At 45.9% G+C, this 13543-nt stretch overlaps 1 protein-coding gene across 4 annotated transcripts in view; it reads left to right on the top strand.

The window, feature by feature from the left end:
• The first annotated feature begins 1152 nt into the window (after positions 1 to 1152).
• The window catches only part of LOC133506269 (docking protein 3-like), a 37060-nt gene continuing 24669 nt past the window's right edge, over positions 1153 to 13543 (top strand). For all 4 annotated transcript variants that reach the window (XM_061830246.1, XM_061830247.1, XM_061830245.1 and 1 more), the window contains exons 1-2: positions 1153 to 1228; positions 1779 to 1857. In XM_061830246.1, coding sequence (XP_061686230.1) covers positions 1172 to 1228; positions 1779 to 1857 — 136 coding nt within the window. In that variant the 5' untranslated portion in view covers positions 1153 to 1171. The remainder of the gene's footprint in view (positions 1229 to 1778; positions 1858 to 13543) is intronic.

Genomic DNA, 13543 nt, shown 5'->3' with positions numbered 1-13543 from the left:
TTGTCATGAAAATGTAAAGAAATCATTATATTACAGGGCATGTTATTCTGTCTGTTCCGGTTGTAAGGAGTGTTGTGAGCGATGTGTGGGTAGTTTGCCCTGGGCATCCCTCATTGCCACCATCCTCGTCTATATGGGCGTGGCCTTGTTCTGTAGATTTGGCCATGAGGCATTGAGTGGGACTGACAACATCCTCCAGAACTACTTTGAGGTCATCAGAACCCCTGGAGAAACATTGGATGTGTTCACCATGTGAGTGACAACTGTAACCCAAACCATAGCTGGATATATGGTCAAGATTGGACCTAAATAATTTAAGTTTACATTAAATAAATAACAATTTGATTATATTTAGTTTCAATGTTCCAGTATTACTGATCTAGATTTCCACTACAGTTTGAATCAAAAATGTCATTTTTAACCTTGTGGTGAATAAGTTAATAAAGACAAGTACAGTAATTTCAGTAGCTGGATAGTAGTGGCTGGAGCTTTCAACATGACAATGACCCGAAGCACACATCCAGGAAAACCAAGGAGTGGCTCCGTAAGAAGCATATCGAAGTTCTGGCATGGCCTAGCCAGTCTTCAGACCTAAACCCAATAGAAAATATTTGGAGGGAGCTGAAACTCTGTGTTTTTCAGTGACAGCCCAGAAACCCATCTGATCTAGCGAAGATCTGTGTATAGGAGTGGGCCAAAATCCCTCCTGCAGTGTATGCAAACCTGGTGAATTACAGGAGGAAACGTTTGACCTCTGCAATTGCAGACAAAGACCAATGTATCCAAGATTAACATTGGTTTTCTCAGGTGTTCAAACACTTATTTGCAGCTGTATCACACAAATACATTTTTAAAAAAATCATACGTTATGATTTCTGGATTTTTCTTTTTAGATTATCTCTCTCACAGTTGACATGCACCTAACAATGAAAATTTCAGACCCCGCCATGATTTGTAAGTTGGAGAACTTGCAATATAGCATGGGTGTTCAACTACTTATTTTCTTCACTGTAGTTCTATTACCTCAACTTGAAAGCACACTTCCAGATAAGGCTCATATTACAAGCATTCCTGGATAGACACACCCTTCCCTGACAGGTGTGGGAGTAAGTAAAAGCCACTCATGTTCTCATTGCATCCAAAGATCTGGAATCATGTTTTTGCTTTCTTGATGGACTCTTACACGAAAACAGGGACAGTTTACCTTCAACCTCGCAAAGCTGGTAAAGTAAGTATGCCGTTGGTTGAATTTATTGTGCTGGTTTATTGACCGTCAAGTAAAATGATGTTTTCTTTGTGGCATAGTCTACCTGGAAATACTGTAATATTCCATTTGTCTGTGAATATTGAAAGTATTTAGTTTCCGTATACAAGTGGTGGAGGAGCAGCTATTCTTCATTGGAAGAACATAGTGATTGAAAGAACACATTATTATACATTACCATTTTCCTAATCAAAATTATGACAGCTTTATCATTATTTATGGGTTTGCTGAAACAATTTAACTATAACACCTTTCATTCCTTCCTTTTTTGGTCAAACGAGTTCAAATGTTATTGCTATTGCGCAATAAAGCAAGTAGGAGCAAAGACCAAATAAACATGTTGAAACACAACCAGGTTTTGTGCTACAGATAGCACGGACAGACTGCAGATTCTAGTTACCAGTCAGAGAAAACACTTTATACTTCTATATACTTCTATATAAAGTAAGAAATGTAAAAAGTAACCAAATTTGTCCTCTCTCTTTTTCACCGTATACTTCCTCTTTCCCTTTAGAAATGGAAGCTGGTGTTGTTGTCACTGGTTCTACCAAGCAACAATGGAGTGGGTCGATTGGAGATTCAGTTGATAGGAGGTACAGTATATTGATCTTATCTCTCTCTCTCTTCATTTTTTTTTTTTTACCATAACGCACAGGTTCCAACACATTTTATTTGGCATGCATTAATCCTTGATAACATACGATTAAATTAATATATTCGGATCAGTGAATACATGCAGGTAAAAGATAACTAGACCTCCAGGATAGCAGATCTTGTGAGTCTCGTATATGAAACTTCAAACCTTGGTCCATCTTCCAGCATTTCTATCCATTTGTATACAGATGTGGCTTTACACATGGGATGGGACACAACAAAAAGATGGGCAAAATCTTGTTTGAGTCACAATTCAGATTTTTTTCTTTCAAATCTGGCCCACATAGGAACTTGGATAATATAGATCTGAATCTGACCTCAATCAAAAAAGTCAGATGAATCATATACAATGTATGCAAACATCACAGCATGGTCAGCAGTCATTTTGAGATACAGAGTAGAAAATAATATTTGAACACCCTTGTATATTGCAAGTTCTCCCACTTAGAAATCATGGAGGGGTCTGAAATTTTCATCGAGGTGCATGTCCACTGTGAGAGAGATAATCTAAAAAGAAAATACAGAAATCACAATGTATGATTTTTTCACGATTTATTTGTGTGATGCAGCTGCAAATAAATATTTGAACATCTGAGAAAACCAATGTTAATATTTGGTACATTAGCCTTTGTTTGCAATTACAAGAGGTCAAACGTTTCCTGTAGTTCTTCACCAGGTTTGCAGACACTGCAGGAGGGATTTTGGCCCACTCCTCCACACAGATCTTCTCAAGATCAGACAGGTTTCTGGGCTGTTGCTGAGAAACACGGAGTTTCAGTTCCCTCCAGTGAGGAGCATGAGCAAGATATGCTGAGATGGAAAAAGATGGCATGCTATGGGGATCCCTTACGGGACAAACCGAAAGAAAAAGAAGGAGAAGAATTAAATCATGGATGGATGGATGGATAGTTAAGATTTGGTACAAAACTCAATTCCCTCAATAAATACACAGGCATAGGTGGCAACTGGATGGTGATTATGTATATGTGTGTCAGAGTGCGTGGGTGTGCGTGTAGGTGTGTGTGTGTGTGTGTGTGTATGCGTGTGTGTGTGAATGCGTGTGTTTATGAGTGAGCAACAAAAATATGCATGTAGCAGCAGGGTGAGCATGCAGAAGATGAAAAGTAAATTTGACAGCTTAAATAGACCCTAGGATTGTGGAGATGGCGTTATGTAAGCTCACAGGATGCACGTTTTCTCTTATTTGCTCACACTTGCACGTGTGCCATATCTCGTATACACAATATATATGAGTCTAATAATTCTGTAAAATATAACATGAACATTTGAATGTTACTTCAACTAAGAGAACAAAATCAGCCTTGAATTACAATACTTCTTGCGAATGTGCTCAGATGTGAACAAAGAATTATGAGTGCTCAAGCTGCAGAAAGGAAGTAGCTCAGGGGATGTTCATTTGAAAGTTTTTATCAGTGATGGCATAAATGTGTCATGCTCCTGGTTTCCTGCCCAGGCTGGCGTGGCCAGCCAATCAGTCAGAGCACACCTGCACCGTGTTACAGTTGATGACGCCCAGTATAGATAGGACGGGGGGGACGACTTGTCCTTCGCTAGATCGTCGTCCTTGATGCCTCGTTCCCGCACTCCTGTTTGCCTGACTTCTGCTCTCCATGCACCGACCCACGCCTGTCCAATGACCACCCTCGTAAGCCTGCCGTACTATTACTTCTGATTGTTGGGACTGTCCGCCTGATCTCAGACCTTGGACCGAATAAAGGTTTCCTCTGTACTGTCTGCTGTCTATGGAGTCGTGCATTTGGGTCCACCCTCGAGCCCCGTTTCGTGACAGAACGATCTAGCCATAACATGGACCCAGCCGACTCCAAAGCCATCCGCCGTGCGCTGCAAGTGCAGGGCAAACGCCTGGGCGAGCAAGTGGCTGCTCTCCAGGGTACTAATCAACGGATCCATGAGCTCTGGCTGGAACCGTGGCTAGCTTCTCAAGCTAGTGCGGCTGCTACTGAGCCTCCCCGTGCCGGCATAACTCCGCTCTCATGACCAGAGCGGTTCTCAGGCGACTCCGGCAACGTCAAGCCCTTCCTGGCGCAGTGCGATCTCCACTTTGAGCTGCAAGCATCCGCTTTTCCCACGGACCGCTCCCGGATCGCCTTCGTCATTTCCCACATGACAGGGAGGGCGGAGGCGTGGGCCACTGCCGAGTGGAGTTGTAACTCAGAGATCTCCCGCTCATGGGCGAGCTTCGTCTGCGCGCTCACCCAGGTTTTCCAGTACGCGGCTCCGGAATGCCAGGCGGCGTCCTCGGTCATGACAATTCGCCAGGGACGTCGCCGCGTGTCCGACTACGCCATTGAGTTCCGGATCCGGGCTGCCGAGAACCGTTGGAATGAGGAGGCCCTCCATGATGCATTTTACCAGGGACTGTCCCCACAAATCCGTGGCCACCTCGTTGCCATGGATCTTCCGCCTTCACTAAACTCCCTTATCACATTGGTTCTCAAGGTGGACCAGCGCCTGACCATGAAGAGGCAGATGGAAGGCCTGAGGGAGGAGGAGACGGAGAGGCTCAGCCTGGTCGCTTCTCGGCCACCCGCGTTGTCTGCTACATAGGAACCCATGCAAGTGGAGGGGCTTGGCAGCCCAGCGGAGGAGCGCTTACGTCGGCGACGAGAAGGGCGCTGTTTCTACTGTGGTCGTTTGGGACATGTAATCGCCCGCTGTCCGACTCTGCCGAAGCGCCCCGACCATGGGATCTCGACGCCAGTGAGTGTGTGGTATACTGGCACTAAGTCGGACCGGTCGCTGTTGCACCTCACAGTCGGGACAGACGCTCATTCATGCGTAGTGACCATGTTCATTGACCCTGGTTTGGATGTGAACCTCATACATCCGCGGATAGTTGAAGCGTTGCGGGCGGCAACCTTTCCCACACAGCGTCCTCGTGTTGCTTACGCCTCCAACGGCATGTTCCTCTGCCGCGTAACTCACCGCACGCAAACTATACGTATGGACTTTCCGGAGGGGCACACAGAGTGTATTAGTTTCCACGTTTTCAATTCTAGTAACAGTGACATAATCCTGGGGAGCCCGTGGCTCAAGAGACACAACCCACACATTGATTGGGTCACGGGTCGGATTAGGGCATGGAGTGAGGACTGTCGCAAGCAGTGTGCCGTCGCCGGGGAGGACGGGGGGATCCAAGTTGCCGAGCTTAGCACCGCCGCTGAATTAGTCACAGTACCCTCTTGCTACCATGATTTGAGGGAGGTTTTTTCGGAGTCTAAAGCAGGAGCTCTGCCGCCGCATCGGCCGTATGACTGTGCCATCGAACTCCTCCCGGGTACCTCACCCCCCAGAGGGAAACTGTTCTCTTTTACAGGACCGGAGCACCAGGCAATGAGGGATTACATCGAGAAGTCCCTGGCAACAGGACTTATTTGACCGTCATCCTCACCAGCCTGCGCGGGTTTTTTTTTTCATTAAGAAGAAGGATTCTACCTTGCGACGCTGCATCGACTACAGAGGATTGAATGACATCATGGTCAAGAACAGGTATCCCTTGCCCCTGATAGCTACAGCCTTTGAACTCCTCCAAGGAGCCCGGATCTTCACCAAGTTGGACTTGCGCAGAGCATATCATCTGGTGTGGATCCGGGAGGGTGACGAATGGAAGACGGCTTTCAACATTCCCATGGGGCATTACGAGTATCTCGTGATGGCCTTCGGACTGACCAACGCCCCGGCTGTCTTTCAAAACTTCATTAACGACGTGCTTCGGGAGTTTTTGAATATATCAGTCTTTGTATACCTGGATGACATTCTCATCTTTTTGGCAGATCTAACCTCTCACATTCGACAGGTCAGAGAAGTGCTCCAGCGTCTGCTGCAGCACCAATTGTACATTAATGTGGACAAGTGTGAGTTCCATCAGGCATCCGTGTCCTTCCTGGGCTTCGTCCTGGCCGAGGGAGAGATATGTATGGACCCCGGGAAGGTTGACGCGGTGCGGCGTTGGCCTACCCCCGCCAACAGGAAGGACGTACAAAGGTTTTTGGGATTTGCTAATTTTTATAGGAAGTTCATAAGGAACTTCAGTTCTGTGGCCGCTCCTCTGCATGTGCTCACCTCTCCACACACCACATTCTCGTGGTCCGGGACCTGCCAGGAGGCCTTCAGCAGACTAAAGGCAAGTTTCACTGCTGCACCCGTTCTAATTGTTCCGGACCCAGATAACCAGTTTATGGTGGAGGTGGATGCATCTAATTCAGTAATCGGAGCAGTCTTGTCTCAGAGGAGTCCCAGAGATGTTCGGATCCACCCGTGCGCGTTCCTATCTCGGAAGCTGACCCCGGCAGAGAGCAACTATGACGTGGGAGATCGGGAACTGCTGGCGGTCAAGAGCGCGTTGGAGGAGTGGCGGCACTGGCTGGAGGGCTCGCAAGTACCGTTCGTTGTCTTCACGGACCACAAGAACTTAGAGTACCTGAAGACTGCGAAGCGGCTGAACGCCCGACAGGCCAGGTGGGCCCTATTCTTCACTCGCTTCCACTTTACTCTGTCCTTCCGCCTAGGCTCCAAGAACGGCAAGCCGGATGCACTCTCGCGGATCCACGAGGGGGAGCGCACGGAATCAGAGGCCGCTCCTATTCTGCCAGAGGCGTGCTTAGTGTCCCGCTTCACCTGGGCGGTCGAGTCACGGGTGAAGGAGGCCCTGGGAGAGACACCGCCGCCCGCGGATTGTCCGTCGGGCGGCCTTTTCGTCATCCCATCTCTGCGGGGAGACGTTGTCGCCTGGGCCCATACCAACAAGACGGTCTGTCACCCGGGTAAGGCAAAGACGCGTTCAGTGGTGGAACAAAGGTTCTGGAGGCCCAACCTCAGCAAGGACATAAGGGAGTTCGTCAACGCCTGCCCGGTGCGTGCGGCCAATAAGACTTCCCACCAACGGACCGTTGGTGAGTTGCGGCCCCTGTTCACCCCCTTTCGTCCATGGTCACACATCGCACTGGACTTCATCACCGGCCTGCCGCCCTCCCAAGGGAACACAGTGGTGCTGTCTGTAGTGGACCATTTCTCCAAGATGGTGCATTTCGTGCCGCTTCCGAAGATCCCGTCGGCCAAGCAGACAGCCCAGCTGGTGTTAGACGAGGTCGTCCGTTACCACGGACTACCCCAAGACATCGTTTCGGACAGGGGTCCGCAATTCAGCGCTCGCTTCTGGAAAGAGTTCTGCAACCTCATCGGCGCGTCAGCTCGTCTGATATCGGGTCATCACCCGGAGTCCAATGGCCAGATTGAGAGGATAAATCAGGAGCAGGAGACCGGTCTTCGATGCCTGGCCTCCAGGGACCAGAGCACGTGGAGCCAGCACATCAAGTGGGTGGAATATGCCCACAATTCTCTACCCTCCGCCTCAACAGGTATGGCTCCACTCCATGTCGTGCATGGTTATCCTCCGTCCCTGTTTCCTCCACTGGCCACAGACTCCGTGGTCCCGTCGGCCCTAGCCGTGGTGCGACGCTGCAAACGGACCTGAGAAGCAGCGCGGAGGACACTGCTGCGCATGAGCAGCGCCTACAAGGCCACAGTGGACCGCAAGAGGAGGGCCGCACCAGAGCTCAGAGTGGGACAGCGAATGTGGCTCTCCACCAAAGATCTCCCGCTGCGGATGGAATCCCGCAAACTGGCTCCCAGGTTCATTGGCCCGTTTCCGATTTCCAAGATCATTAACCCGGTCGCCGTCTCGCTGAAACTGCCCAGGTCGATGAGGGTGCACCCTACGTTCCACGTCAGCAGACTTCACCCGAATCGCACTTCGTCGCTGGCTCCTCCGCTCAAGTCCCCGCCGCCCCCCCGCACGGTCGACGGTGGGCTGGTGTATACTGTGCGTCGGCTGCTGTCTTCCCGCCGCAGGGGAAGGGGGGTCCAGTACCTGGTGGACTGGAAGGGATATGTCCCGGAGGAGCGCGCCTGGATCCCCTCCCGCTTCGTCGTGGACCGCGCCCTCATCAAGGCCGTTGAGGAGGGGGTACTGTCATGCTCCTGGTTTCCTGCCCAGGCTGGCGTGGCCAGCCAATCAGTCAGAGCACACCTGCACCGTGTTACAGTTGATGACGCCCATTATAGATAGGATGTGGGGGACGACTTGTCCTTCACTAGATCGTCGTCCTTGATGCCTCGTTCCCGCACTCCTGTTTGCCTGACTTCTGCTCTCCGTGCACCGACCCACGCCTGTCCACTGACCACCCTCGTAAGCCTGCCGTACTATTACTTCTGATTGTTGGGACTGTCTGCCTGATCTCAGACCTTGGACCGAATAAAGGTTTCCTCTGTACTGTCTGCTGTCTCTGGAGTCATGCATTTGGGTCCACCATCGAGTCCCGTTTCGTGACAAAATGGCTCCCAAAAGATAAAATAAACACCAAGACTGGATATTCAGGAGAGCAGTCAATTTGAAATCTATGCACTTAGTGAACTGACCCAAAAATTTCCAAGTGGCTGCCATGATGAGAAATGCTTCAATTCGCTAGTGATGAGAAGGGAGGGGTATTTGTGTCTGTGCTTATGTGTAATTATGGCAGTCAGAGTGATGACAAAAAAAGCATAGTTAGATTCAAGACGATTATACAAAAAACATTATGCAATCCTATTAGAAATGTTTCTGCTGACAAAATTCAAAAAAAGTTTTGAAATAATGTTCTTGGTCTGCATAACCAATTTGTTTCACAGTAATTGCTGGTGAAGAGGTACAGTTGCCTAATTTTGGTGAAGGTAGCATGGGCTCAGTTCCGACCCAATGACAGTGTGAATCTGAGCACGGAAGGTAGTCTGCATTTATGTGTCCTGTGACTGACTGGTGACCAGTTCAGAGTAGAGTCCATAGTCGTAGTCTGGCCAAGATGGATGGGGAGATGCCCGACTCAAATGTCACTACGCCACATTTAAAGGGAATGAGAGGAACCACTTTGATTGGTGGTGAATGAAATCAGCTTGTAAACACAGTGTATTTTATGTAGTTTTTCAAATTACCAACACTGATCTAAAAAGCCCCTGGCGCACAGTTGCAACAGCCTTGAAAATTGAGCCCACTGTGTTGAATGCCTCAGATGTTAAATGCTTTCAAGAAAATTGTGAATTATTATCCAACTTAATTCTACCTATGCATTTTCAAGATGGCTTACCTTCACTAAGGATCGCAGGTATGGTGGAGCCAATCCCAGTTAACTATGGGCAGGAGGTGGAGTACATCCTGAACTGGTTGCCTGACAATTGCATCGGACATACAGTGCCTTGTGAAAGTATTCGGCCCCCTTCGAACTTTACAACCTTTCGCCACATTTCAGGCTTCAAACATAAAGATATAAAATTGAATTTTTTTGTGAAGAATCAACAACAGGTTGGACACAATCGTGAAGTGAAACAGACTTCATTTGATATTTTATACTTTTTTAACAAACAAAAAAACTGAAAAGTGGGGCGTGCAATATTATTCACCCCCTTTACTTTCAGGGCAGAAAACTCACTCCAAACGTTCAGTGAGGATCTCTTAATGATCCAATGTTGACAGATGATGATAAATCGAATCGACCTGTGCGTAATCAAGTCTCCGTAGAAACGCACCTGCTCTGTGATAGTCTCAGAGTTCTGTTTAACGTTCAGAAAGCATCATGAAGACCAAGGAACACACCGGGCAGGTCCGAGATACAGTTGTGGAGAAGTTTAAAGCTGGATTTCGATACAAAAAGATTTTCCAAGCTTTAAACATCTCAAGGACCACTGTGGAACAAATCATATTGAAATGGAAGGAATATAAGAATAAGGATGGTCCACATTGCCGGCAGTAAATTTGACTAATTTCTGGTGAGGTTTCCACTTGTCAAGGCTGCCCTTTGTCACCAATTCTTTTCATAACTTTTATGGACAGAGTTTCTCTCAGAATATCCAATTGACCCTGGAGCAGTTCACAACCATGTGTGGTTGGGACACTGCTGGGATGTGAAGTGTAGTTTCCCCTTGTCTGGGCAGCAGGTGCAGGAAGACCTCTCAGAGACTGAAGTTTGACGTAATTTTTGTATTGAGAGGTGTCACAGATGCAAGCTACAGGTCCAAAGATGCATTGCATTGGAGAGCCGGGGGGGGGGGGGGAATCTACCCATTCAACCTTTGTTCCCTGCTTAGAAAACCTCCTGTCCCCTGGGTATGGTTGGAGCTTGGAGGTCCCCTTCTTGTATTGCTTCCAGGAACACACAACAACAAGGATCCCTAGTATTAACCCCAGTTGGTCACCCGTGAGGTGGCTAACTATAAAAGCCCCGAATAGTCATAGAATTCCTTTGAAGTACCATGACCTTGGGAGTCTGTCTATCTTAATTTTTAAGTTCAGATCTTAATTCTCGTCACTCAGGTTTTATCTAATGCAAAATAAACCACATACCCACCTTTAATGAGTTCCCAAAACTCATTACAAACACAGATGCAGCTAGTGACACTCTGTTGAAAGTAACAACCTAATATTCCCCCCACCAAAAAACAAAACAAAACAAACTATTAACTACAATTTGGAACTTGATCATTAAATCCTAAAACACACAGACTGTCATGTTTAAGCAGCCTTGGACATTTAAAGTATGGAGTAAAGGATGTAGTTTATTCTTGGTCAGCCAATTTACACTCACTTGGAACACCACAGGAACGCCAATTTGCAGCTGTATGTTAGATCATCTCTTCAAGCCATTGTTCAAATGAAATTACCTGTACTGTAGAAGTTGATTCAATAACAGACATCGGATGAATAAAGTACAATAATGTTACATTCTTGGGCAATTTATTAAAAATCCTGTTATCTCCACACCACTACCAGATGTCATTATGTGACAATGGCTTCAATGAATTCTCAATCACCAAAATGATTTTACACATCATTGCTGAGAAATTTCCCAATTTGTTTCCGATTCCTGGGAAATGGACACAAGTGAAATACCTGGCGAGAATCAGAAAACAATGTTTTTAATTTTTCCAAAAAAAGTTAATGGATATACAGAATCCCAATTTTTGCATTCATTATCAGGTACTGTTTTACTCATTACTTCCAAGGTGCAATTATCTGGTAATAGCACTGGTATAATCTGTAAAAGTGGTTTGGGACCCATGCAAACAATGCAATCTTTTGATATAGCTGTTGCTGCTTGTTCCACCATAAGAAGCCAATTATTATTCTGTCCCAAAATGACTGTTGTTACATGAAACCACTTATCAACCTTTAACTTTTGGATCACCCTTACCTTTTCCAATGTTGCTCTAGAAGAAAGGGCGCTAGCTGTTACCTCTGTACTTTTCGCAAAGCCTCAAAGTGAAGTGTGGATTACCGGAGAAGTAGACTCAGTGGAAAAAGACCAAACATGGATTTGCTCCTTCATTTTTTCATCAGTCACCAAAGTGTCCCAACTCGTGTGCATCAGATTATTCATAATTTACCACTTAATTTGACAAAACACTGCTCCTTGTTCTCCTATGTCAGATTTGACCATGGTATTATTATAAATTAAAATTTGGATCATCATCGCACGCATGAGAAACCAATTGTGGATCATTTACGTTCTGGATTTTTCGTGCATGGCATGACAACTTTATGACACCCCACAGATATATCGATATATTTTGAGATACTATAAATCTCCATCCAGCTTGTTAACCAGTCTTTAGCTCACCTCCCCAATCGGATCCTAGACTGAAATTACCTTTCTGGAATGTGCCAAATGAATCCAAGTCAACCTAATTTTTACAGCTGTGAGTGTTCAACAAAACCTGAAATGGACATTCCCACTTCGGCAAATACCAGTGCTTCTTTATGCTTCTCACCAGGATCCAGTCTCCTGGTTCCACCAATAAGATGTCCTGCTGATGTCGATATGTCGGGGTGCTCTGTTGGAAAGAGTTCTCTATCCATTTTGAGAATGCATCTATTATGACCAAGAAATGCTCTTTTTCATATTGTGTCAGGCAAATTCAATTTGACATTCATTAAATACCAAGTAATAAGAGAGAAGACCTGTTTTCTGTTGCTTGAGCTCAAAGAGTACAAAGACAAGTCAGGTACAATTCTTGAATGTTCTAAAGCAGTCTTCCTTGAAACCTCTCTTTTTATTAGATTTAGGAGGTCCCTAACAACAGTGACAAATCTAAAGGGTGGGGTCGAGCAAAAACGTGTTTGTGTGACTATGTGTTTACATGTTCTTGGAAAGTTACGATATGTAAACTAACAAATATGTACGATAACGACTTATGTGTTGAGCAAAGCGTTCTTTGCAAGCAGAAGCATTCTCTTCATTGCATCATATGTGTGATAAACATACATTTTGATTAATAATTCTCACTTTGGTTTAATTCAATAAAATTCACTCACTAAAATTCATTGCCACTATTTTGCAACAAACCAAAAATATCATTACAATCTTCAAATTATCCATCCATCCATCCATCCATCCATCCATCCATCCATCCATCCATTTTCTTAGCTGCATATCCTCACAAGGGTTATGGGAGTGCTGGAGCCAACCCAGCTATCAATGAGCAGAAGGCAGGGTACACCCTGAACTGGTTGCCAGTCAGTCACAGGGCAAGTATCGATACCATCAATAAGCGGGAATCACTCCCACGCTGCCTGTACCAAAGTCAGGCGTGTGTACCACTACACCATCAGTGACATTCCAATTTTCAAATTAATATTGACTAAAACAACATGTGGAGGCCAGTCATGTACACAAATTTGGAACACACTAGTGGGGGAAGTTGTTTTCCAGTATTGGAGTTGCTAAAGGATATGTTAAATGGCTCACCCACTTTGCATTGCCTTCTGTGGCCCAAGAGGATGTACCCATGACACACTGGTGTATAACCTCTGTACAGATAATTAACAGAGTAACTTAATACAACAGCATTCTTTTGTCACTCAAATTTGGTGGATCCAGATGTTGTTTACGATCTTCGACGGAGGTTACGTGTGTTTTATCTTTTTTTCCTTTCAGGGCTCTGTTTACAAAGCTTGGTCTTTTATTTGGTCAACTATATGGGTCTTATAATCTAGATCTATCCACTCAACAAGGTTTCCTGTAATAATTGACATTGATAAACATATTTTATCCCCAGCCCATATTTTAAATTCATTGTTTAAAAAGTACACATTCACCTTTGACCTTCAATTCCCTCAGGGTATTGAATAACATTTCATTGTCATTTAAAACTAGATTTAGATGAAGTATTTTCCATTGATTATTTTCGCACTCAGCCCCTTGTTCAATTGTATTAACAGTCCGCTGTCGCATGGAGATGACTGCCACTCGGCAGCGGGTCAGCCACCCCGCCAGCCACACTTCAGACCATACTTCTCCCACTTGCCATTCCCATTTGTGACCATTACGCACATGCAACTCACTCACCTCCAGCTAAACATTCACAACAAACGGACACTCTTTCCTCCTTGCATGTTCGCAACCCCTGTCACTATCCGCATACCTATGCAATCTCCAGTGGATCAGACATGCCACAACTCACTTGAATCTCGTGAAAACATCTCTGATGTCCCCAATATCACAACCCAACATCCTACAACTCCAACTGCTGAGGCAAGATTAGCCAGCCAAGACTACT

This window comes from Syngnathoides biaculeatus, chromosome 9 (assembly GCF_019802595.1).
Source record: "Syngnathoides biaculeatus isolate LvHL_M chromosome 9, ASM1980259v1, whole genome shotgun sequence".
In the NCBI taxonomy this organism is placed as follows: Eukaryota; Metazoa; Chordata; class Actinopteri; order Syngnathiformes; family Syngnathidae; genus Syngnathoides; species Syngnathoides biaculeatus.
Note: the sequence above shows the minus strand (reverse complement) of the source record. Positions and strands in the feature narration are given on the sequence as shown.